The 25,000-nt window shown below is 45.2% G+C and overlaps 1 protein-coding gene across 1 annotated transcript in view; it reads left to right on the top strand.

The window, feature by feature from the left end:
- LOC310859185 (glycine receptor subunit beta-like) overlaps positions 1-25,000 on the top strand; it is a gene marked incomplete at both ends in the record, with an annotated part of 93,351 nt that overhangs the window by 56,918 nt on the left and 11,433 nt on the right. Inside the window, 5 exons of the mRNA XM_083765586.1 lie at positions 2,406-2,488; positions 6,423-6,560; positions 12,195-12,347; positions 17,966-18,114; positions 21,393-21,560. Coding sequence (XP_083621712.1) covers positions 2,406-2,488; positions 6,423-6,560; positions 12,195-12,347; positions 17,966-18,114; positions 21,393-21,560 — 691 coding nt within the window. The remainder of the gene's footprint in view (positions 1-2,405; positions 2,489-6,422; positions 6,561-12,194; positions 12,348-17,965; positions 18,115-21,392; positions 21,561-25,000) is intronic.

Below are 25,000 nucleotides of genomic sequence, written 5' to 3'. Positions count from 1 at the left end.
GATGTGTTCCTCATGAGTTAACCCATTCTGACCTGAGATCAGATTCTAAAAATGTCCTCTACATCCTGACAGTTTCATTATTAACCCATTCTGACCCGAGATCAGATTCTAAAAGTGTCTTAGGTTTTTCAAAAATAGCAGACCTACAAGCTCGTATCGCGCCACTCGGTGACACCAAAATGGGTGCCCGTTCAGAATGGGTTAAGGCACATGTGTAAGCAAGTTTCATGGCTTTAGGCCAATTTAGGCATGACTTATGCCTCTTCAAAGTTTGCATTTTCAAACGATTTATAGCGTCCCTCGTTTGGCCAATACAAGTAAGATTTGATTTCAGTTATATTTGTAATGACCATAGTGCAAAATGTCATAAAAAAAATAATGCAATTTTCAATGGCTGATCTCAAAACCTTTTATTTAGATATTGGTCCAAGGTGTAAATCCCAGGAGGAGACAGATTTGAACAGTATTTCATATAATTCAAAATGGTGGGATATCTAAAGGTTAGAGGTCATAGGTCAAAGTGACACATTTGTTTCTGATAAGGAGACACATAATGTGTGAGCTTCGCCCTTTAGCGTAGTTAGCACCATATAGCAGAGTTTGGTAAATAGACCATAGTACCATATAGCAGAGTTTGGTAAATAGACCATAGTACCATTGATTGATTGATTGATTGAAATCTTTATTAACAGTTTGTAGAATTTACAGTACATTTTAAGCACGAACTCAATACAAAGACTGTCAACTGTGAGTGGACGACCCAATTAAGCATTACACTTGTTTACAACAGGGTCCACATTGTTCAATTCATCAAAATTCATATAGCTGAGTTTGGTAAATAGACCATAGTACCATATAGCTGAGTTTGGTAAATTGTAAATTTAATTTGTAAATTGTCTTTAATTTATGTGAGGTAAGACATTTATAAACACAGTGGTTTTCCATCTTTTTCGCGGCCCACTTGGAAATCATGAAAGCTTAACACGAACACATTGACTGCCATTGATGTAGAATTACGTAATTTCGTTTTTTCAGTGATTACACTAGAGGGCGCTCTTTGCCAACCTATGAATGATGCTATGACTTACACCTACATCACGTGATCCAAACAAACTCCAGCCGGTCCGATCCAATGCTAAAGGATTCATAAAAATGCATCTATCCCTGATTTATTTTCCAACATTGCGCTTTTGGTGAAAACAAGTCTTATTTAAAGGGATTGTGACATAAAAAAAAAAGCTTTTGGATTTGTTCTTATTTTTTTGTAGGTTTTCTAAGCTCAATTGCACCCAAAAAACATGAACTTTTAACATTCAGTAGACTTTCTGTGGTCTGGGGTTTTCTGGCTCAAACAGGTGCTCTGATTTGCCGGCAGTTTGTGATGTAAGAGCCTGCAAATCCCATACATGTCAATGGGATATGCCAGCAGATGTCACTGTTTTCACTGTCTTGCCTGTTTTCATTGTAGCTCAAAAGGCTTCCAAACCCCAAATAAAACTCCAGACCACAGAAAATCCACTGAATGTTCAAAGTTCAGGTTGTTTGGGTGTAATTGAGGTCATAAAACCTAAAAGAAAAACGAAAAATAAAAATAAATTAAAATGAATGTCATGATAAAACCTTTAACTGCCCCCCCCCCAGACATGCACATTTTCAAGGTTAAAACGAAAAAAGAAAAAAAAAGTTAAAGGTATATTCAGTGATTTCACTTAATTCAAATATCACTTATTTTTTTGTTTTGTTGTGATAATCCTCCCTACTATAGAGTGTGCTGACCATATAAGGAGTTCCTCCCTGTCCCCAGTTAACCCCTGGGGGTCAAAAAACCTTAGGTTTCGTTTTTGACTCTCTATCCTGATTGGACGAAAGGCTGGGTCCCACAGCCAAAAACAAAACCTAAGGTTTTTTGAGTGAAATCACTGAATATACCTTTAAAACGAAAAAAAAAAAAAAAAGTTAAAGTGTTTAGTAAAGTTGTTTCTGTAATGTATCACTGTCTGTCTTCTAATTAAATCATTGTGTGTGTGTGTGTGTGTGTGTGTGTGTGTGTGTGTGTGTGTGTGTGTGTGTGTGTGTGTGTGTGTGTGTGCGCGCTTGTGTGCGGTTCTCATGTGTGCTGTTGCTGTTGTTGTTGTTGTTGCTGTTGTGGTATTTCTCACTGTGCGCATGTGCATACACATCTGTGTGTGTAACTGTTACTGTGGTGGTATTTGGCGCTGCTCGTATGATCGTGTACACATCTGTGTATCGTTGCTGTTGTTGTATTTGGCACTGTATACTGCATGTGTTTGTGTGTGCATGTGAGTTTTGTGCGTGTGTGCGTGCGTGCGTGTGTGTGTGTGTATGCATGCATGCGTGTGTGTGTGTGTGTGTGTGTGTGCGTGTGTGTGTGTGTGAGAGTGCAGGCTTTCAGTGACCTTATCATGTCCTCTGGATCTCCAACTGTTTCCCATGGACACACAGCACTGTAAAATGCAACTGGAGAGCTGTGAGTACACACACACACACACACACACACACACACACACACACACACACACACACACACACACACACACACACACACACACGCTCATATTGACACCGCACATGCAACGGCGGGGTGTGTAATGCGATTACAGGAATCAACAAGTATTGATGTCATCACCCAGCACACACACTCCTGATGATGATTAACCCATTCTGACCGGGAACCCATTTTGGTGTCAGCATCATGTTATGCTTTAGCTATTGAAAAATAGCAGATCTACAAGCTCATATCGCGCCACCGAGTGGCGCGATACGAGCTTGTAGGTCTGCTATTTTTGAAAAATCGAAGAACTACTGACAATTTTTTAGAATCTGATCTCAGGTCAGAATGGGTTCATCAGACCAGTGTGTGTCCCAGTGGAAACCTCGTATGAATCTGATCTCAGGTCAGAATTGGTTAATCCTAATCAGACCTAACATGAAGTAGCATTGTGCTGCATCAGCACACACCCACACAGGCGGCCCCTCCCCCCCTCACTCACCAGTCAAATGAGTCTTATTAATGAATCCTGTTTTGGGCCATATATTATATACATATTATACGCCTACATTTCAGCTTAAAGTCATACTGTGTAAATTAAAACATATAAAATGACCAAATAAACAAATGTTATATTTGATAACTATTCCACATCAAGTGAATGAATGAATCCAATCCAATCCAATCCAATCCAATCCAATCCAATTCAATCCAATCCAATCCACTTTATAGCACATTTTACAACTCAACAAAGTGCTGCAGGAAAATAAAAGCTAAATACATACACTGTACTGTAGCTGAAATACAGAATGTGTCACACAGTCATGACTTTAAGCAGAATAGAATCTGACCGACTTTGAACAGCAACATCTAACCGGCGAGTAGCATCCCCCGAAAAGAGCCGATGTATAAGCTCACAACGGGTTGCAGCGCCACGCCTTGTGAGCTTGTAGATCGGGTATTTTCGGCAAAGACGTTTGGCATAGAGGGGTAAAACACGGAGCGGACCAAGTACAGAGCCAACTCAGGTCCAATTGACAGAGTACAGAGGGTCCAAAGAGTTCAGACTAAGGTTATGGAGGAGAACTGCAGTCTTATACAGCGCTGTGTGCCCATGGGAAACTGTTTGAGATCCAGCTCAGATACAAAAGGAGGGTTCTTCTTCTTCTACTACTCGCGCGTGACAGGGCTGTGCGCGCGGCACAACCCGGGCCGGCGCGCGGCACAACCCGGGCCGGCGCGCGGCACAACCCGGGCCGGCGCGCGGCACAACCCGGGCCGGCGCGCGGCACAACCCGGGCCGGTGCGCTGGTTCCAGATTTCAAGAATCAAGAGGGTGTATTTTTACACTCTCTCAGGCAGGTACAAGCAGTGAAATATGTGTGTTTGTGTGTGTGTGTTTGTTTGTGTGTGTGTGTGTGTGTGTGTGTGTGTGTGTGTGTGTGTGTGTGCGTGCGTGCGTGCGTGCGTGCGTGCGCATGTGCATGCGTGCGTGCGTGCGTGCATGCGTGCGTGCGCATGTGCATGCGTGCGTGCGCATGTGCGTGCGTGCGTGCGTGTGTAACCAACTAACACTTACAAGAGAACGGCATCACGGCATCATGTTGATAATAGTGCTGATAAGTTATTTAAAATATTTTGTCTTCAAAAAGAGGATAAAGGATGGAATTGACAAAAATACAGGTAAGACAGACAGGTACTGGTAATACCTCTTTAGCAGCAATGGGGAGTGTGTGGAATAATATGTGTCCCGGCAAATACTTTAGCATCTAGACAGATGTAGGCCTATATAATGAGCAGTACGTTACACATGTATAAAATGCATGCGTATAGGTACATTTGTGTGCAAAGTATTGTTTTGTTTATATTAGGTATGTTGTTATTATATTTGTACTGTCCCTGAAGCCAGGGCTTTGAGACACCTCATACACTGGGTGGTGTTTGTCCTTCGGCCTTCAGCGTAAGCGCCATGGCTTTGGTGCGCTCAGCCCACCTCACCAGCTCCCTCAGGGCTCACAGCCATCAACGTGTCCGTGGCAGTTTATTTTATTTTATTACGTAGCATTATTTACTACGACACTATGGCACGTTATGAGTACTAGTACTCATGGTTCTCAAATGTTTTATTTGCAAAGGACCCCCTTAATCTCGTTTGCTGGATCTCCACCTAATTAAGGCTGGAGTGGGGCTCGACGAGCTCCCCTGCCCGCCCACGGCGCACCTTTCTGGGGCAGGGGAAGCCAGCCGAGGCCCCCTTTGTTAACTCTCAGTGTAGCTCTGTTCCTGGTCATATTATTCTCATGCTCATTTTGTGGCAAAAATTTAATTTTGACAAACATTTCCACCAGAAGCCAGCATGGCTTGTGGTGGTTGCTCACAACCCTGGGGGGTGGAGCCAATAACTAGACAGTGATGGCCCCTGTCAGAAATTAGGGTCGGGATCCGGAATCGGAGGAATTGGATCCAACACTGAGGAACCAGGAATCTGGAACCTGTTTCCAGAACCGGTTGTATCATGCTGTCAAAGCTGGTACGGGGAGTGATTGACTTCACGTCTGCTGTGCAATTACAATACCCGGGATTCTCAAGAGGGTCCCTGAGGGTCCCTGAGGGTCCCTGTATCTCACTTTAAGAATCAGTGAGGTAAGTGTTGTAGCATGTAGAAGGATTTCAGGGCCGTCTCTGACATCTGGGGTTTTCTTAGCTGTCTTGAGGTGATAAATGGAGGGTGTCCATCCTGTGAGGTGCATTCAGCCTCCATGGAGGGGGTCCATCCTGTGCGGTGCGTTCAGCCTCCATGGAGGGGGTCCATCCTGTGAGGTGCGTTCAGCCTCCATGGAGGGGGTCCATCCTGTGAGGTGCGTTCAGCCTCCATGGAGGGGGTCCATCCTGTGCGGTGCGTTCAGCCTCCATGGAGGGGGTCCATCCTGTGAGGTGCGTTCAGCCTCCATGGAGGGGGTCCATCCTGTGAGGTGCGTTCAGCCTCCATGGAGGGCGTCCATCCTGTGAGGTGCGTTCAGCCTCCATGGAGGGGGTCCATCCTGTGAGGTGCGTTCAGCCTCCATGGAGGGGGTCCATCCTGTGAGGTGCGTTCAGCCTCCATGGAGGGCGTCCATCCTGTGAGGTGCGTTCAGCCTCCATGGAGGGGGTCCATCCTGTGAGGTGCGTTCAGCCTCCATGGAGGGCGTCCATCCTGTGAGGTGCGTTCAGCCTCCATGGAGGGGGTCCATCCTGTGAGGTGCGTTCAGCCTCCATGGAGGGCGTCCATCCTGTGAGGTGCATTCAGCCTCCATGGAGGGCGTCCATCCTGTGAGGTGCGTTCAGCCTCCATGGAGGGGGTCCATCCTGTGAGGTGCATTCAGCCTCCATGGAGGGCGTCCATCCTGTGAGGTGCGTTCAGCCTCCATGGAGGGCGTCCATCCTGTGAGGTGCGTTCAGCCTCCATGGAGGGGGTCCATCCTGTGAGGTGCGTTCAGCCTCCATGGAGGGGGTCCATCCTGTGAGGTGCGTTCAGCCTCCATGGAGGGGGTCCATCCTGTGAGGTGCGTTCAGCCTCCATGGAGGGCGTCCATCCTGTGAGGTGCGTTCAGCCTCCATGGAGGGCGTCCATCCTGTGAGGTGCGTTCAGCTTGCCCAGAGTCCATGGGAACACAACTGGCCTGTGTTCGGGGGAGGGAAGCTGACTCTGAGAGGGTTGATGTATAAAAGCAATTCCTGCCAAACTGCTAGCCTATAGCCACCGCCTTCTACTCCAACTCAGCACAGCTGATTTTTTATTTTCGATCAGGTGTACCGTAATGCTTGTTTGAGCACGGGTAGAGAGCCTTCTCAACCAATCAGATTGCTTCGTCTGTGCACTACCTGCCGTATAATGTATGTTGAATTAATGTATTATGTATGTATATATTTGTAGTTGGTTATACCACCAGTGATCTGGTCTTCGATTGGCAGTCGGATCCAGTCCAGATGGATGAGATCCAGCTTCCACAGTTTGACATCAAACAAGAAGACATCATCTATGGGAACTGTACCAAGTTCTACCAAGGAACAGGTAATGAACTGGTAAACTAGGAACGCCTCCATATATGGTCCTGTCTCGTGTCATCACACCTCCATATATGGTCACACCTCATGACATCATGCCTCCATATATGGTCACGCCTTGTGACATCACACCTCCAATTATGGTCACGCCTCGTGACACGTCACGCCACCATATATGGCCATCTCCATACCATAATATGAAGATCACGACACTAACCTCATCTAACCCTGGATAGCCATACATGGAGAAGACTGGATCATCACCTAGATCTGCATATATGTAGCCAGCCAGCAACTCTACATCTGACCTCAAACCTCAAACCCTTAGATCTCCATATATGGAGTTGACCTTTTTTGACATTCCATATGTTGATCCTACCCCACCTGTCCTTCCTGTTCTGACATTCCTGCATTATGTTCACCTCATCCATATGTTGACCTCATCCATATGTTGACCTCATCCATATGTTGACCTCATCCATATGTTCACCTCATCCATATGTTGACCTCATCCATATGTTGACCTCATCCATATGTTGACCTCATCCATATGTTCACCTCATCCATATGTTGACCTCATCCATATGTTCACCTCATCCATATGTTCACCTCATCCATATGTTGACCTCATCCATATGTTCACCTCATCCATATGTTGACCTCATCCATATGTTGACCTCATCCATATGTTCACCTCATCCATATGTTGACCTCATCCATATGTTGACCTCATCCATATGTTGACCTCATCCATATGTTCACCTCATCCATATGTTGACCTCATCCATATGTTCACCTCATCCATATGTTCACCTCATCCATATGTTGACCTCATCCATATGTTCACCTCATCCATATGTTGACCTCATCCATATGTTCACCTCATCCATATGTTGACCTCATCCATATGTTGACCTCATCCATATGTTGACCTCATCCATATGTTGACCTCATCCATATGTTCACCTCATCCATATGTTGACCTCATCTATATGTTCACCTCATCCATATGTTGACCTCATCCATATGTTGACCTCATCCATATGTTCACCTCATCCATATGTTCACCTCATCCATATGTTCACCTCATCCATATGTTCACCTCATCTATATGTTGACCTCATCCATATGTTCACCTCATCCATATGTTCACCTCATCCATATGTTGACCTCATCCATATGTTGACCTCATCCATATGTTCACCTCATCTATATGTTGACCTCATCCATATGTTGACCTCATCCATATGTTCACCTCATCCATATGTTCACCTCATCCATATGTTGACCTCATCCATATGTTCACCTCATCCATATGTTCACCTCATCCATATGTTGACCTCATCCATATGTTCACCTCATCCATATGTTGACCTCATCCATATGTTGACATCATCCATATGTTCACCTCATCCATATGTTCACCTCATCCATATGTTCACCTCATCCATATGTTCACCTCATCCATATGTTCACCTCATCCATATGTTGACCTCATCCATATGTTGACCTCATCCATATGTTCACCTCATCCATATGTTCACCTCATCCATATGTTGACCTCATCCATATGTTGACCTCATCCATATGTTGACCTCATCCATATGTTCACCTCATCCATATGTTCACCTCATCCATATGTTCACCTCATCCATATGTTGACCTCATCCATATGTTGACCTCATCCATATGTTCACCTCATCCATATGTTGACCTCATCCATATGTTGACCTCATCCATATGTTGACCTCATCCATATGTTGACCTCATCCATATGTTCACCTCATCCATATGTTGACCTCATCCATATGTTGACCTCATCCATATGTTGACCTCATCCATATGTTGACCTCATCTATATGTTGACCTCATCCATATGTTCACCTCATCCATATGTTGACCTCATCCATATGTTGACCTCATCCATATGTTGACCTCATCCATATGTTGACCTCATCCATATGTTGACCTCATCCATATGTTGACCTCATCTATATGTTGACCTCATCCATATGTTGACCTCATCCATATGTTGACCTCATCCATATGTTGACCTCATCATATGTGAGACACCCTCATGGCGTCTTACTAAGTTACTGGTTTACCAAGTATTACAAAGGAACACAGCATGTATAGTTTACCAAGTACTATAGGAACAGGTATTTAATACAGCATGTACTACCAGGGAACAGGTATGTATTACACCTATACCACTAGTGTACCAAGTACAGGTATTTAGCATCTTGACCACTTAAAGCCCTTATGATTGACCAGAGTCACTCAGGGCTGTATGCTAGGGTCTTCTCTGTTTTCTGTTGTTTTGGGGGAAGCGTTTTGCAGAAAATAGCAAATTAGGACCAGCTCACAGCGCGTTGGTGTTGTGAGCTGGTCGGGCTGCTATTTTCGGCGAAGGCTGTCTCCACAATATGGACGCTGACTGACGGCATGACATTATTATTTTTTGTCACATACTCTGTCCTAGCCCATTCTGACCTGAGATCAGATTCATACGAAGGTTTCCGCCGGACACACACTGGTCTGATTAACCCATTCTGACCTGAGATCAGATTCTAAAAAATGTCAATCGCTCTTCGATTTTTCAAAAATAGCAGACCTACAAGCTCGTATCGCGCCACTCGGTGGCGCGATATGAGCTTGTAGATCTGCTATTTTTCAATAGCTAAAGCATAACATGATGCTAACATCAAAATGGGTGCCCGGTCAGAATGGCCTAGACAATAGCTGTGGTCACAGTGGAGATGAAATGAACAATATATGAATTCCCATCGCTTCCAAACCAAACGACAACACATTGCGTGATTGCATCAGAAAGCTGATATATGATTCCCACGACATACAGTACGTTCCTCCAACGCGCACCTGATTCACTATGGAGACACTGCTGGGCTGCTGCTCTGTTCACTATGGAGACACTGCTGGGCTGCTGCTCTGTTCACTATGGAGACACTGCTGGGCTGCTGCTCTGTTCACTATGGAGACACTGCTGGGCTGCTGCTCTGTTCACTATGGAGACACTGCTGGGCTGCTGCTCTGTTCACTATGGAGACACTGCTGGGCTGCTGCTCTGTTCACTATGGAGACACTGCTGGGCTGCTGCTCTGTTCACTATGGAGACACTGCTGGGCTGCTGCTCTGTTCACTATGGAGACACTGCTGGGCTGCTGCTCTGTTCACTATGGAGACACTGCTGGGCTGCTGCTCTGTTCACTATGGAGACACTGCTGGGCTGCTGCTCTGTTCATTATGGAGACACTGCTGGGCTGCTGCTCTGTTCACTATGGAGACACTGCTGGGCTGCTGCTCTGTTCATTATGGAGACACTGCTGGGCTGCTGCTCTGTTCATTATGGAGACACTGCTGGGCTGCTGCTCTGTTCATTATGGAGACACTGCTGGGCTGCTGCTCTGTTCATTATGGAGACACTGCTGGGCTGCTGCTCTGTTCATTATGGAGACACTGCTGGGCTGCTGCTCTGTTCATTATGGAGACACTGCTGGGCTGCTGCTCTGTTCATTATGGAGACACTGCTGGGCTGCTGCTCTGTTCATTATGGAGACACTGCTGGGCTGCTGCTCTGTTCATTATGGAGACACTGCTGGGCTGCTGCTCTGTTCATTATGGAGACACTGCTGGGCTGCTGCTCTGTTCATTATGGAGACACTGCTGGGCTGCTGCTCTGTTCACTATGGAGACACTGCTGGGCTGCTGCTCTGTTCACTATGGAGACACTGCTGGGCTGCTGCTCTGTTCACTATGGAGACACTGCTGGGCTGCTGCTCTGTTCACTATGGAGACACTGCTGGGCTGCTGCTCTGTTCACTATGGAGACACTGCTGGGCTGCTGCTCTGTTCACTATGGAGACACTGCTGGGCTGCTGCTCTGTTCACTATGGAGACACTGCTGGGCTGCTGCTCTGTTCACTATGGAGACACTGCTGGGCTGCTGCTCTGTTCACTATGGAGACACTGCTGGGCTGCTGCTCTGTTCACTATGGAGACACTGCTCTGTTCACTATGGAGACACTGCTGCTCTGTTCACTATGGAGACACTGCTGGGCTGCTGCTCTGTTCACTATGGAGACACTGCTGCTCTGTTCACTATGGAGACACTGCTGGGCTGCTGCTCTGTTCATTATGGAGACACTGCTGGGCTGCTGCTCTGTTCACTATGGAGACACTGCTGGGCTGCTGCTCTGTTCACTATGGAGACACTGCTGGGCTGCTGCTCTGTTCACTATGGAGACACTGCTGCTCTGTTCACTATGGAGACACTGCTGCTCTGTTCATTATGGAGACACTGCTGGGCTGCTGCTCTGTTCATTATGGAGACACTGCTGGGCTGCTGCTCTGTTCATTATGGAGACACTGCTGCTCTGTTCACTATGGAGACACTGCTGGGCTGCTGCTCTGTTCACTATGGAGACACTGCTGGGCTGCTGCTCTGTTCACTATGGAGACACTGCTGCTCTGTTCACTATGGAGACACTGCTGGGCTGCTGCTCTGTTCACTATGGAGACACTGCTGGGCTGCTGCTCTGTTCATTATGGAGACACTGCTGGGCTGCTGCTCTGTTCATTATGGAGACACTGCTGGGCTGCTGCTCTGTTCACTATGGAGACACTGCTGGGCTGCTGCTCTGTTCATTATGGAGACACTGCTGGGCTGCTGCTCTGTTCACTATGGAGACACTGCTGGGCTGCTGCTCTGTTCACTATGGAGACACTGCTGCTCTGTTCACTATGGAGACACTGCTGCTCTGTTCACTATGGAGACACTGCTGGGCTGCTGCTCTGTTTCATTATGGAGACACTGCTCTGTTCACTATGGAGACACTGCTGGGCTGCTGCTCTGTTTCATTATGGAGACACTGCTCTGTTCACTATGGAGACACTGCTGGGCTGCTGCTCTGTTCACTATGGAGACACTGCTGGGCTGCTGCTCTGTTCACTATGGAGACACTGCTGGGCTGCTGCTCTGTTCACTATGGAGACACTGCTCTGTTCACTATGGAGACACTGCTGGGCTGCTGCTCTGTTGAACCGAATGCAGGATGACAGCCGAACGGTGCATCACAGCCGCCCTCGTTTAAAAGCTGAACGGTTATATTAAAATATGTATCTGAATACATTTGAGGTGAGGAATGGGCAACGTGGTGACATGGACGTGCTTCAGCAATGCTTCTCAGCTGTCTCTCTCTCTCTCTCTCTCTCTCTCTCTCTCTCTCTCTCTCTCTCTCTCTCTCTCTCTCTCTCTCTCCCTCTCTCTCTCTCTCTCTCTCTCTCTCTCTCTCTCTCTCTTTTCAGCTGTCTCTCTATCTCTCTCTCTGTTTTTATTATTTTATGAGTTGGAATTATTTTATTCCAACTCATACTCATAGTGACTGGCGAGACTAAAAAACAACAGGGGGGGGGGGGGGGGGGGACCAAAACAAAGTGATGCTGAAAAAGCCGGCGACAACGGAATGTAAGAAGAATGACCATGACCTTTTGTCATTCACCGAAAGTGGTGACCTATTCAATACAGATTATGTTTAATATTTTTTGGGGGGGATGTGTTTGTTTGACGCTGTGGTGAGAAAGCCGTTAACAGTGTCGTCTTTCCCTTCTCCTGCTCCTATAGGATACTACACGTGCATTGAGGTAATTTTTACCTTGCGTAGGCAGGTGGGTTTCTACCTGATGGGCGTGTACGCCCCCACACTGCTCATCGTGGTGCTGTCCTGGCTCTCCTTCTGGATCAACCCTGATGCCTCTGCTGCCAGGGTGCCTCTAGGTAAAAATACACACCCACGCACGCACGCACGCACACGAGCGAGTGCACACACACACACACACACACACACACACACATGCACAGTGGTGGTGAAGTACAGTACAAGTACTGTACTTATGTGAACTGGAGTATACTTTTCCCACCATGCACTGCACACACTCACTCACACGCACGCACACACACACGCACACATGTGCAGTCGCTCACACACACACACACACACACACACACACACACACACACACACACACACACACACACACACACACACCCTCACACACACACACACACACACACACACACACACACACACCGGGACCCTCAATGTGTCCAGGATGTAAACACAGGCTGTCTGGAGAGGCGGAAATGCATTTTGTATAAACGCTATCATCGGTTCTTTATTGAACAGAGCTTGTTTTGACCAAAAAATGCAATCTGGGAAAAGAATCAGAGATAATTGTATTTTTCTAAATCCGACATCGTGAGGCGGATGCCAGGAGGATCATTTCTGGTTGTATCTGTCTCCTAGCAACCTAGTATCATTCATATGTCGTCTATCGTAAACCACTGGAAACACCATATGATGCAATAGTGCAGCACAGCTTGTCACCGTTGGATTTTATGTGACATAGGGCTGCCTGGCACTCCATACAAAAGTAATGTAATTTATTAGAGGCTTTGCAATTAACCCATTCTGACCTGAGATCAGATTCTAAAAATGTCTATTACATCCTGACAGTTTCATTATTAACCCATTCTGACCTGAGATCAGATTCTAAAAGTGTCTTCGATTTTTCAAAAATAGCAGACCTACAAGCTCGTATCGCGCCACTCGGTGGCGCGATATGAGCTTGTAGATCTGCTATTTTTCAATAGCTAAAGCACAACGTAATGCTAACACCAAAATGGGTTCCCGTCTAAAATGGGTTAATTGCATGTTTTATCGCATTGACTTGAGAAGCATTTTATTTTTATTTTTTTCAATTAAAATGGATTTTGGTATACGACAGCACAGATGTATTAAAAAAGAAAAAGAAAAAAGATGGCGGATGAACGGGTGGAGTTAGCTGGTTTGGAAGATAGTTTGAGGATCCAAGGGAGTTGGGAGGTTTTCGCCGAAGCGCTTTTTAATACTTTCCATTGGGTCAATATTTCTTTGAACCAACACACATCTAAAACCTAAAAAAAGGAGTTAGGTCCAGGTTGCCCCTGGTACAAAATGTTTCCATGTGTCTTTGATGTGAAAATGTTGCTGCCGCGTGAAATATGAGTTCATCAGCAGCAGTGTGAATGGATGTTGTACTGTCCATCAGGCATCATACTGTACATGTTCCCTCCATCAGGCATCAGGTTCTCCTCCATCCATCCATCCTTCTATCCATCTATCCATCCATCTTTACCTCTGACACATCATTCCTCCATCCAGGGCTCAGTGAGTATCATCATCATCATTCATCAGTGGTGTAAATTAACCAAGTACTGTACATTTAATCGTACTTTACTGCAATTTCTAATACTTCTACTCCACTAAATCTCAGATCCAAATGTACTTTTACTACATTTATTTGAAATCTTAGTCACTTAGTCACTAGTTACTTTTATGAAAACATACATTAATCACTTCAACCTATACACATTTCAGCCATTTGTGGCTGACCTACAAGCTGACCTACAAGCTCACAATGCGTTGCATCGCGAGTCCCGATACATTGTGACAATTTCAAAACTCGTTTTTTATTTATTTTGTACAGTAGTACCGAAGTCCTTTACCGAAGTAATTTCTCTACGGAGAACAACACTAGCTCATCTTAGAATTGTCTCATACTGTAAGGAATTGTGGTCCAAAAATAATAAACAAACTGTCTCAGTGATATTGTCAGGGAGGGGGCTCTGTACATAGTTTATATATTGGATACACAGTCTGTTTCTGGTGAAAATGTAAATAATTTGGCTCTAGTAACATTAGGGTTTTCTAGCCGCCGTCAGTTGATTCTTCATATCCATAATGAGTGTAAACATGACGTGGAAATCCTCGCTTAATTTATGGATTCCTGTCTTAAAGGGACACTTCACCCTTTTTGCAAAAAAATATATGTTAATGACGTTTAGAAGCTTTAGATCACTTTCCTGGGGGTATTTATGTGTGTAATATGTGGTTTTAGTTATTTTAGATTGTAGCAGTGAGCCTGTTGTCTCTGATGTCATGGACACTGGTCTCACTACCTTCCTGGACTACAATTTCCATAATTCTTTGGTGCACTGCTCCTCCTTGTGGATAGGGGGAGAGCTGTCTTACTGAGACAACATGTAGTCCAGGAAGGAAGTGAGCCCAGTGTCCATGACATCAGAGACAACAGGCTCACTGCTACAATCTAAATCTAAAACCACATATAACACACATAAAGATCTCCAGGAAAGTGTTCTAAAGCTTCTAAACATCATTAACATATATTTTTTTGCAAAAAGGGTGAAGTGCCCCTTTAAGTGTAGTGAAATTGAAACTCTCAAAAGATCAGATAAACCTTGACTGTGCTGGTAGTAGAAAGATGTATTCACAGCGCTGTAACATTCCCACATCAGATTGTTCTAATAAGGCGGAAAGATAGAGTGAGCTGCTCTTGCCTGACGTAATAATTGGCTAAAACAAAACAATATTACGTCTCTTCTCCTAGCTTGTTAGTGCTAAAACGTATCTTCCCTTCGGCAGCTATAAAACAAAGAGACCACTGAAGCTGGTGGCTGTGACCTCACTGACCTGCCAACCTAAACTCCCTTGATCTCAGCTCTCAAAGTGAAACTAGTAACACAGGATAATGAATACTAAACAATATACCGCTAATATAATAATATAAATTTGCCGCCAGGATCATGTGTTTATCCCATTCTGACCTGAGATCAGATTCTAAAAATGTTTTCTATACATCCTGACAGTTTTCTGAAAAAGCTATGTTTCTATGTCAGTCGTTCTTCGATGTTTCAAAAATAGCAGACCTACAAGCTTGCAAGCGCGCCACTCGCGCGCTGCAAGCTTGTAGATCTGCTATTTGTCCCCCCCAGGTATAAAGACAATAGCAAGCCCCACTAAAATGGATGTATTTGTAGACACAGGTCTTAACTACCAATCTTGAGAAGGAACAGGTTTTTCGCATAACATTTCTTTCTAAAATGGGACATTCATTTATTATATATATTTATGTGATTGTGACAGACACTTTTTGGCAGTTTGAAATTGTGACCACTTGCTGAGGACAGGCTAAATACAGGCATTTTTGGGTACAGAGCCTGCTTTTAACTAATTCAGATGGCATATGAAAAAAATATAATGAAATTAATGTCATGTCTAAGACTCAGGTCAATAGGGATACATACACAGGGTTAACATACAAGCATTTTAGCCAGTGTACCCTTAATCTAGATGTATAACATGAACAGCTCACTGAGGGGCTTGAAAGCACTACAATGATACCATTTGTTGACACATCCAGCCTTTTCATAAATTTAAACATTAGATTTCTTAGAAGTGCTTTAAAAGTCCTCACTCCAGCAGTGACAAACGTCTGGCTATAGCACTGCCCTCTCTGGGGGGAGTATTCTCATGGCATCATTATGCAACTTGCAACTTGTGCATGCTAGACTTTGTATAACATGACCACAGCTGTGCAGTATAAAGCGTGTGTGTCCCAATAAAGTTTTTACGGTTTCTCATGCCCCTCATGTAATGCACAATTGAGCACTATTCATATACCAGTCGTTCTCAACCTGTGGGACCCCAGATGACAGTGAAGTGACAATTTAAGGACTTTTAAGACTTTTATAATGCCTCAAAGGCTCTAAAAGAAAAAATACCATTACTGCATCAAAAGTAATCAGCAAACCATGCTATAAAAACTGGTCAAACTGGTGAAAATAGCCGATCTACAAGTTCACAACGAGCTTGTAGATTGGCTATTTTCACAATATTTATCTGTGGAACCATTCTGTTGCTTGTCTGGGTGGGGGATCCCCAGTTCAAATATGATTACTTTGGGGGTCCTCAGAACAGGGGGTCCTCTCAAAACAGGCATTTATCCATCTCTCTCGTCTCTGGGACCCCCAATATTTATATTGTAACATCAATGATAATTTAACTTTAGAGTGTAGAAATGGAACCAAATGGACCCTAACCGCTTACTCAAATAAATGTTACTTGTAACAGTATGTATTTCAATGTATTTCATTATTGCAGTATTGATACAGTACAGAATGTGATACTTTTTTCCACCACTGCATATTGCTAGAAGCTATTAAGACTCAGTGCATGCAGCTCTGCTCATCATGGGCCGACGCCACCTGGTGGTTGAATAGCTACTCACACTCCACAATAAACCTGTGGGTGTGGCTGAGAATCTGGGGGGGTGTCTGTGGGTGTGTCTAACATAGATACCCATAGGTACCCATGGATGTCATTTTGAGATCGAGGAAGAAACGGATAGGATCCCACCGTAATGCTAACACCAAAAGGGGTTCCCGCCCAAAATGGGTGTTAAAGTGGTTGTGGCTCATTTATTGGTATCAAAATATTAAAGTACCAAAAGTAAACATACTCATTATGCAGACTGTCCCGTTTCAAGGTATCAAGGGCTACATTTGCGTCACCGCTAAACCCCTTATCCCTAAAATTCTTTGCCTTTTTTTTTTACTATTTTGAAAAACATTTTTGAATAGTTCAACTAGCCAATCTACACTGACACGTTGTGAGCTTGTAGACTGGCCATTTTAACTATTCAAAAATGTTTAGCAAAATAGTAAAAAAAAAAAAAAAAAAAAAAAGGCAAAGAAGTAGTTTAGGGATAAGGGGTTTAGCGGTGACGAAAATGGAGCCTCATAATTATGTCTACAATTTATTTAGAAAATAGCCAGCACATCTACAGGCTCACAATGCTTCGCATCGCAACACATTGCAAGCTTGTAGATCTGCTATTTAAGTGGGGCTGAAGTAGTTATTGTTTGTTTTGGAACAATAGTCAAAATCTACAAAGTAACTACTAGTAATTCAAGTTTTAAAATAATGGTAGTGGAGTTAAAAGTAGTATATTTGTGCAGTAGAATATAGGCTATAGTAAAGGCTATACTAGGCTATACTGTACTAATAGTACAGTAAGTACATGCACATGTGTAAAGTGGGATACTGTCACTGCCACCACGTATGTCAAAAACCATTCCAATGGATTCAATGCAGTAATTACAGTAGTTAGTCACAAGCTCTTGTTAATACTTTTCATTGGTTCAATATTTATAAAACACACACACTTACTGTAGCTAATTTCAACCTGGTAAATCCATTTTGGGCATCTCGTTATAGGTCAAATTGCCAAGCATAGCGTAGCAGATGCACAAGCTCACAACGCATTGTGTCCCAATGCATTGTGAGCTTGTAGGTCTGATATGCTTTTGCTGCTTTTTCCGGGGCACTGTTAGGAATAGAGCATTCATTTGTGAGAAAAACTAAATAAAAATAATAGACTTGCTATTGTGTGTGTGTGTGTGTGTGTGTGTGTGTGTGTGTGTGTGTGTGTGTGTGTGTGTGTGTGTGTGTGTGTGTGTGTGTGCGTGTGCGTGTGTGTGTGTGTGTGTGTTAGGTATCTTGTCAGTGCTGTCACTGTCCAGTGAGAGCATGACGCTGGCCGCAGACCTTCCCAAGGTGTCCTACGTGAAAGCCATCGACATCTGGCTCATCGCCTGTCTGCTGTACGGCTTCTCCTCACTGGTGGAGTATGCTGTCGTCCAGGTTAGACAACACATATACTGTACATACCATATATTATACATACCATATCGTCACTGTCCGGCAGAAACCAGATTGTGCTACTGAACACCCTTTACGTCTGTGTGTTGATTAAAACAATATTGAACCAACAGAAAGTATTTAAAAATGGCTTCTGACAAAAACCAGCTAACTCCATTGGATGGTCAAATTGTCTGCTAAACCAGCCAGAGGAGGCAGTTTGAAGTCACTTCATATAGATTTAGATTGTTATTAAAAAATTGAACCACTATATGGTAAGCCCTATTTTATACTTTGTCACAAGCTATGTTGCAATGCAATCAGCTATTTGTAAAATATTTTGACAAATGTATACTACTTGAATAGTGAATATATGAGTAATATTGAATATTTATTTAACCAGTTATAAGCGCTATTCTTTTTTTTTTGTAATCAAATGTTTTTTTATTTTAAGACAAAAAACACAATAAGACACGTTAACATCATAAATGACTTAAAGAAAACAAAACACAAATAAAACAACACATAACAGCAAAAGCAAGGAACACAAAAACAAAAACAAACAATCCCACCCACCCCTCCCCCCCGAGACCAAAGATGCCACAAAATGTCATTACTCCTACTACTGTGCAATGGAGACAAAAAATAAATAAATAAATAATGATAATAATAGCGCTATTCTTGCGTTGCAATGCGTGGTATCAGTGATGCAAATAGCCTGCATCCTGCATTATTATAGACGAAAGGACGCAATCATTCATGGCACCCTCGGGGGGTTCTGGGATGCAATACTGTACTCCGTACCGTACTCTAACGGTGTTGAAGTACAGTACGACTCATAAAATGTCCCTCATCTGAAATACCACCCCTGGGTCCCTGCAGTGTGAGCATCTAAAATACCACCCCTGGGCCCCTGCAGTGTGAGCATGTAAAATACCACCCCTGGGTCCCTGCAGTGTGAGCATGTAGATTGTCTCATTATGTTTATAATTATAGAGCACCGAAGTCCTGACGTAACTCTCTCATCCCGACGATTCCCCTGGTTCTAAAGTCCTGACGTAACTCGCTCATCCCCTCGATTCCCCTGGTTCTAAAGTCCTGACGTAACTCGCTCATCCCTTCCATTCCCCTGGTTCTAAAGTCCTGACGTAACTCGCTCATCCCTTCCATTCCCCTGGTTCTAAAGTCCTGACGTAACTCGCTCATCCCTTCCATTCCCCTGGTTCTAAAGTCCTGACGTAACTCGCTCATCCCTTCCATTCCCCTGGTTCTAAAGTCCTGACGTAACTCGCTCATCCCTTCCATTCCCCTGGTTCTAAAGTCCTGACGTAACTCGCTCATCCCTTCCATTCCCCTGGTTCTAAAGTCCTGACGTAACTCGCTCATCCCTTCCATTCCCCTGGTTCTAAAGTCCTGACGTAACTCGCTCATCCCTTCCATTCCCCTGGTTCTAAAGTCCTGACGTAACTCGCTCATCCCTTCCATTCCCCTGGTTCTAAAGTCCTGACGTAACTCGCTCATCCCTTCCATTCCCCTGGTTCTAAAGTCCTGACGTAACTCGCTCATCCCTTCCATTCCCCTGGTTCTAAAGTCCTGACGTAACTCGCTCATCCCTTCCATTCCCCTGGTTCTAAAGTCCTGACGTAACTCGCTCATCCCTTCCATTCCCCTGGTTCTAAAGTCCTGACGTAACTCGCTCATCCCTTCCATTCCCCTGGTTCTAAAGTCCTGACGTAACTCTCTCATCCCCTCGATTCCCCTGGTTCTAAAGTCCTGACGTAACTCGCTCATCCCTTCCATTCCCCTGGTTCTAAAGTCCTGACGTAACTCGCTCATCCCTTCGATTCCCCTGGTTCTAAAGTCCTGACGTAACTCGCTCATCCCCTCCATTCCCCTGGTTCTAAAGTCCTGACGTAACTCGCTCATCCCTTCCATTCCCCTGGTTCTAAAGTCCTGACGTAACTCGCTCATCCCTTCCATTCCCCTGGTTCTAAAGTCCTGACGTAACTCGCTCATCCCGACGATTCCCCTGGTTCTAAAGTCCTGACGTAACTCGCTCATCCCTTCCATTCCCCTGGTTCTAAAGTCCTGACGTAACTCGCTCATCCCTTCCATTCCCCTGGTTCTAAAGTCCTGACGTAACTCGCTCATCCCTTCCATTCCCCTGGTTCTAAAGTCCTGACGTAACTCGCTCATCCCTTCCATTCCCCTGGTTCTAAAGTCCTGACGTAACTCGCTCATCCCTTCCATTCCCCTGGTTCTAAAGTCCTGACGTAACTCGCTCATCCCTTCCATTCCCCTGGTTCTAAAGTCCTGACGTAACTCTCTCATCCCCTCGATTCCCCTGGTTCTAAAGTCCTGACGTAACTCGCTCATCCCTTCCATTCCCCTGGTTCTAAAGTCCTGACGTAACTCGCTCATCCCTTCGATTCCCCTGGTTCTAAAGTCCTGACGTAACTCTCTCATCCCCTCGATTCCCCTGGTTCTAAAGTCCTGACGTAACTCGCTCATCCCTTCCATTCCCCTGGTTCTAAAGTCCTGACATAACTCGCTCATCCCTTCCATTCCCCTGGTTCTAAAGTCCTGACGTAACTCGCTCATCCCTTCAATTCCCCTGGTTCTAAAGTCCTGACGTAACTCGCTCATCCCTTCCATTCCCCTGGTTCTAAAGTCCTGACGTAACTCGCTCATCCCTTCCATTCCCCTGGTTCTAAAGTCCTGACGTAACTCGCTCATCCCTTCCATTCCCCTGGTTCTAAAGTCCTGACGTAACTCGCTCATCCCTTCCATTCCCCTGGTTCGCGGAAGTAATTTCTCTATGGAGAATAACATGGGGTGATCTTAATATCGTCTACTATAAGCGTTGTGGTCCAAAAATAAACAAGCTGTCTCAGCGTTATTGTCAGGGAGGTGTCTCTGTATCGTTTGCAACAGTCAGTCACTCATATATCATACAGTCTGCTTCTAGCGAAAATCTAACTAATTCAGCAGCAGTAACATTAGCGTTTTCTCTCAGTCAGTTGATTCTTCATATCCATATGAGTGAAGCGGCCGGGGTGACATGTTTATTTTTCAAACACAGTTCTTATATGAGGCGATCTAAAATCGCCTCAATGGTGATTTCAATGCAACTAAACAAATACATGAACCTGGGGACTGACGCCCTCTACTGGAAGTGACGTCAGACTTCGGTGCTCTATTGCTCTTCCATCGTGATGTGATGCGACTCGTGGTGAGCTTGAGGATGGTCTTCATTGTGTCTGTGTCATGTGTGCGTTCAGGTGATGCTGAACAGTCCCAAGCGAATCGAGGAGGAGAAAGCCATAATGGCCACCAAGGAGAAAGCCCTGAGAGAGAAAGAAGGGAAGAAGACTCCCAAAAAGACCAACAACACGGTTAACGGGACGGGTGGAACGCCTATCCATGTCACTGCCGTCGGTGCCGTGCAGGTAGTCTGCTTCACTGTGTATTTATCCATGTCACTGCCGTCGGTGCCGTGCAGGTAGTCTGCTTCACTGTGTGTTTATCCATGTCACTGCCGTCAGTGCCGTGCAGGTAGTCTGCTTCACTGTGTGTTTATCCATGTCACTGCCGTCGGTGCCGTGCAGGTAGTCTGCTTCACTGTGTATTTTCTATCCATGTCACTGCCGTCGGTGCCGTGCAGGTAGTCTGCTTCACTGTGTGTTTATCCATGTCACTGCCGTCGGTGCCGTGCAGGTAGTCTGCTTCACTGTGTATTTATCCATGTCACTGCCGTCGGTGCCGTGCAGGTAGTCTGCTTCACTGTGTATTTACTATCCATGTCACTGCCGTCGGTGCCGTGCAGGTAGTCTGCTTCACTGTGTATTTATCCATGTCACTGCCGTCGGTGCCGTGCAGGTAGTCTGCTTCACTGTGTGTTTATCCATGTCACTGCCGTCGGTGCCGTGCAGGTAGTCTGCTTCACTGTGTATTTATCCATGTCACCGCCGTCGGTGCCGTGCAGGTAGTCTGCTTCACTGTGTATTTTCTATCCATGTCACTGCCGTCGGTGCCGTGCAGGTAGTCTGCTTCACTGTGTATTTTTGTTCACATGTTGTGGAGAACATGGGGAATACAAAAATCTATATTTGCATTTGCACAGACACCTGCATGTCCGCCACATTGGACGTTCAAAATGGCCACCGTGCAATATGTCATTTAATTTGTGCTATCTTGGCTTCTAGACAACCTAGAAAGTTAATTAAGGAGAGACCCAAAGGATTGTGCAGGGACTTGCAGTGGCGCCACCTATGGGATGGCCAGGGAAATGCAGGTTTACTATGTTAAAATATATACTTTAGTTAAAAAAAAGAAGGAAAAAAAAAACTATCCACTTTTGGAGCAAAACTATACCTTTTTGGACAAACTATACACTTTTGGAATCTTCACAGCATGGGGAATCCAAAAACCCTTGTTTGCATTTGCAGAGATACCTGCATGGCTGCCATATTGAATGTTAAATATATATGCCATAAAATATAAGACACTAGTTTAGTAGATTGATTTATTTTTAATGCGTGACCCCCAGTGCCCCTCTGAACTATACTTGATATTCCCCAAAACCAGAGCAGTACTCCCAGCACAGGACTCGGCCAGTCAATTAATGGTAATACAGCTTTATGTCCAAACATCTGAACTAACCCTTTAAAGGCATAATGTGCCACGCTTGTAACTTCAAATAATTGTAATAGAGCAGGAGAAATGTGCATCTTAGATATGGTGGAGAAGAAGCATAAACGTCATCATACAAAGAGTGTTTGCACACAAGCAGTGGAAACGGCATGTAGCTTCAGCTTGTAGATCGGCTGTGTTTGTTCACGACGATGCACAACCATTTTCATTCCATTCCTGGAAAAGGTTTCCACCGAACAGGGACGATACTGCCTGTGCTGCAGGACTGCAGTCTGCTCATTAAAAGGTTTCCACCGAACAGGGACGATACTGCCTGTGCTGCAGGACTGCAGTCTGCCCATTAAAAGGTTTCCACCGAACAGGGACGATACTGCCTGTGCTGCAGGACTGCAGTCTGCCCATTAAAAGGTTTCCAGCGAACAGGGACGATACTGCCTGTGCTGCAGGACTGCAGTCTGCCCATTAAAAGGTTTCCAGCGAACAGGGACGATACTGCCTGTGCTGCAGGACTGCAGTCTGCCCATTAAAAGGTTTCCACCGAACAGGGACGATACTGCCTGTGCTGCAGGACTGCAGTCTGCCCATTAAAAGGTTTCCAGCGAACAGGGACGATACTGCCTGTGCTGCAGGACTGCAGTCTGCCCATTAAAAGGTTTCCACCGAACAGGGACGATACTGCCTGTGCTGCAGGACTGCAGTCTGCTCATTAAAAGGTTTCCACCGAACAGGGACGATACTGCCTGTGCTGCAGGACTGCAGTCTGCTCATTAAAAGGTTTCCACCGAACAGGGACGATACTGCCTGTGCTGCAGGACTGCAGTCTGCCCATTAAAAGGTTTCCACCGAACAGGGACGATACTGCCTGTGCTGCAGGACTGCAGTCTGCCCATTAAAAGGTTTCCACCGAACAGGGACGATACTGCCTGTGCTGCAGGACTGCAGTCTGCTCATTAAAGGTTTCCACCGAACAGGGACGATACTGCCTGTGCTGCAGGACTGCAGTCTGCCCATTAAAAGGTTTCCACCGAACAGGGACGATACTGCCTGTGCTGCAGGACTGCAGTCTGCTCATTAAAGGTTTCCACCGAACAGGGACGATACTGCCTGTGCTGCAGGACTGCAGTCTGCCCATTAAAAGGTTTCCACCGAACAGGGACGATACTGCCTGTGCTGCAGGACTGCAGTCTGCTCATTAAAAGGTTTCCACCGAACAGGGACGATACTGCCTGTGCTGCAGGACTGCAGTCTGCCCATTAAAAGGTTTCCACCGAACAGGGACGATACTGCCTGTGCTGCAGGACTGCAGTCTGCTCATTAAAAGGTTTCCACCGAACAGGGACGATACTGCCTGTGCTGCAGGACTGCAGTCTGCCCATTAAAAGGTTTCCACCGAACAGGGACGATACTGCCTGTGCTGCAGGACTGCAGTCTGCTCATTAAAAGGTTTCCACCGAACAGGGACGATACTGCCTGTGCTGCAGGACTGCAGTCTGCCCATTAAAAGGTTTCCACCGAACAGGGACGATACTGCCTGTGCTGCAGGACTGCAGTCTGCCCATTAAACCTGTCTCTGGCCCTTCCTTAGCATGTTTTACTGTCTCCATCACTGCTGCAGTGCACACATAAAGGGACACTCCACTGCTTTGCCATGGGTTTACTGTCTCCATCACTGCTGCAGTGCACACATAAAGGGACACTCCACTGCTTTGCCATGGGTTTACTGTCTCCATCACTGCTGCAGGGCACACATAAAGGAACACTCCACTGCTTTGCCATGGTTTTACTGTCTCCATCACTGCTGCAGGGCACACATAAAGGGACACTCCACTGCTTGCTTTACAATTTACAATTTAGGCATTTAGCAGACGCTCTTAATCCAGAGCGATTTACAATAAGCAAGAACAAAAAGCATGGGAATACATCACATAAAAACATTTATCATGAAACATGCGTAAGCTAAGAAAGTAACAATGGAATATCTATATTATGAGACTATACATATAAACTATATATATATACTACTATGCTATACATATGTACTATGGCGTGCTATGACTACATGGAGCAGACGTAGAATACGCACATCGACGGGCTGGGTGCTGGGCTAAAAGAAACTTAAGTGAATTGGATGGAGCCCGCACACCAAAGGTACTAGCAAGACGTTCTTTATTTAAATACTGACAACGTTTCGATCTGTTAGATCTTCATCAGGTCATGTGAACATACACACAAGTTT

This window comes from Protomyctophum parallelum (genome assembly GCF_964188405.1).
Source record: "Protomyctophum parallelum genome assembly, chromosome: 5".
Lineage (NCBI taxonomy): Eukaryota > Metazoa > Chordata > Actinopteri > Myctophiformes > Myctophidae > Protomyctophum > Protomyctophum parallelum.
Note: the sequence above shows the minus strand (reverse complement) of the source record. Positions and strands in the feature narration are given on the sequence as shown.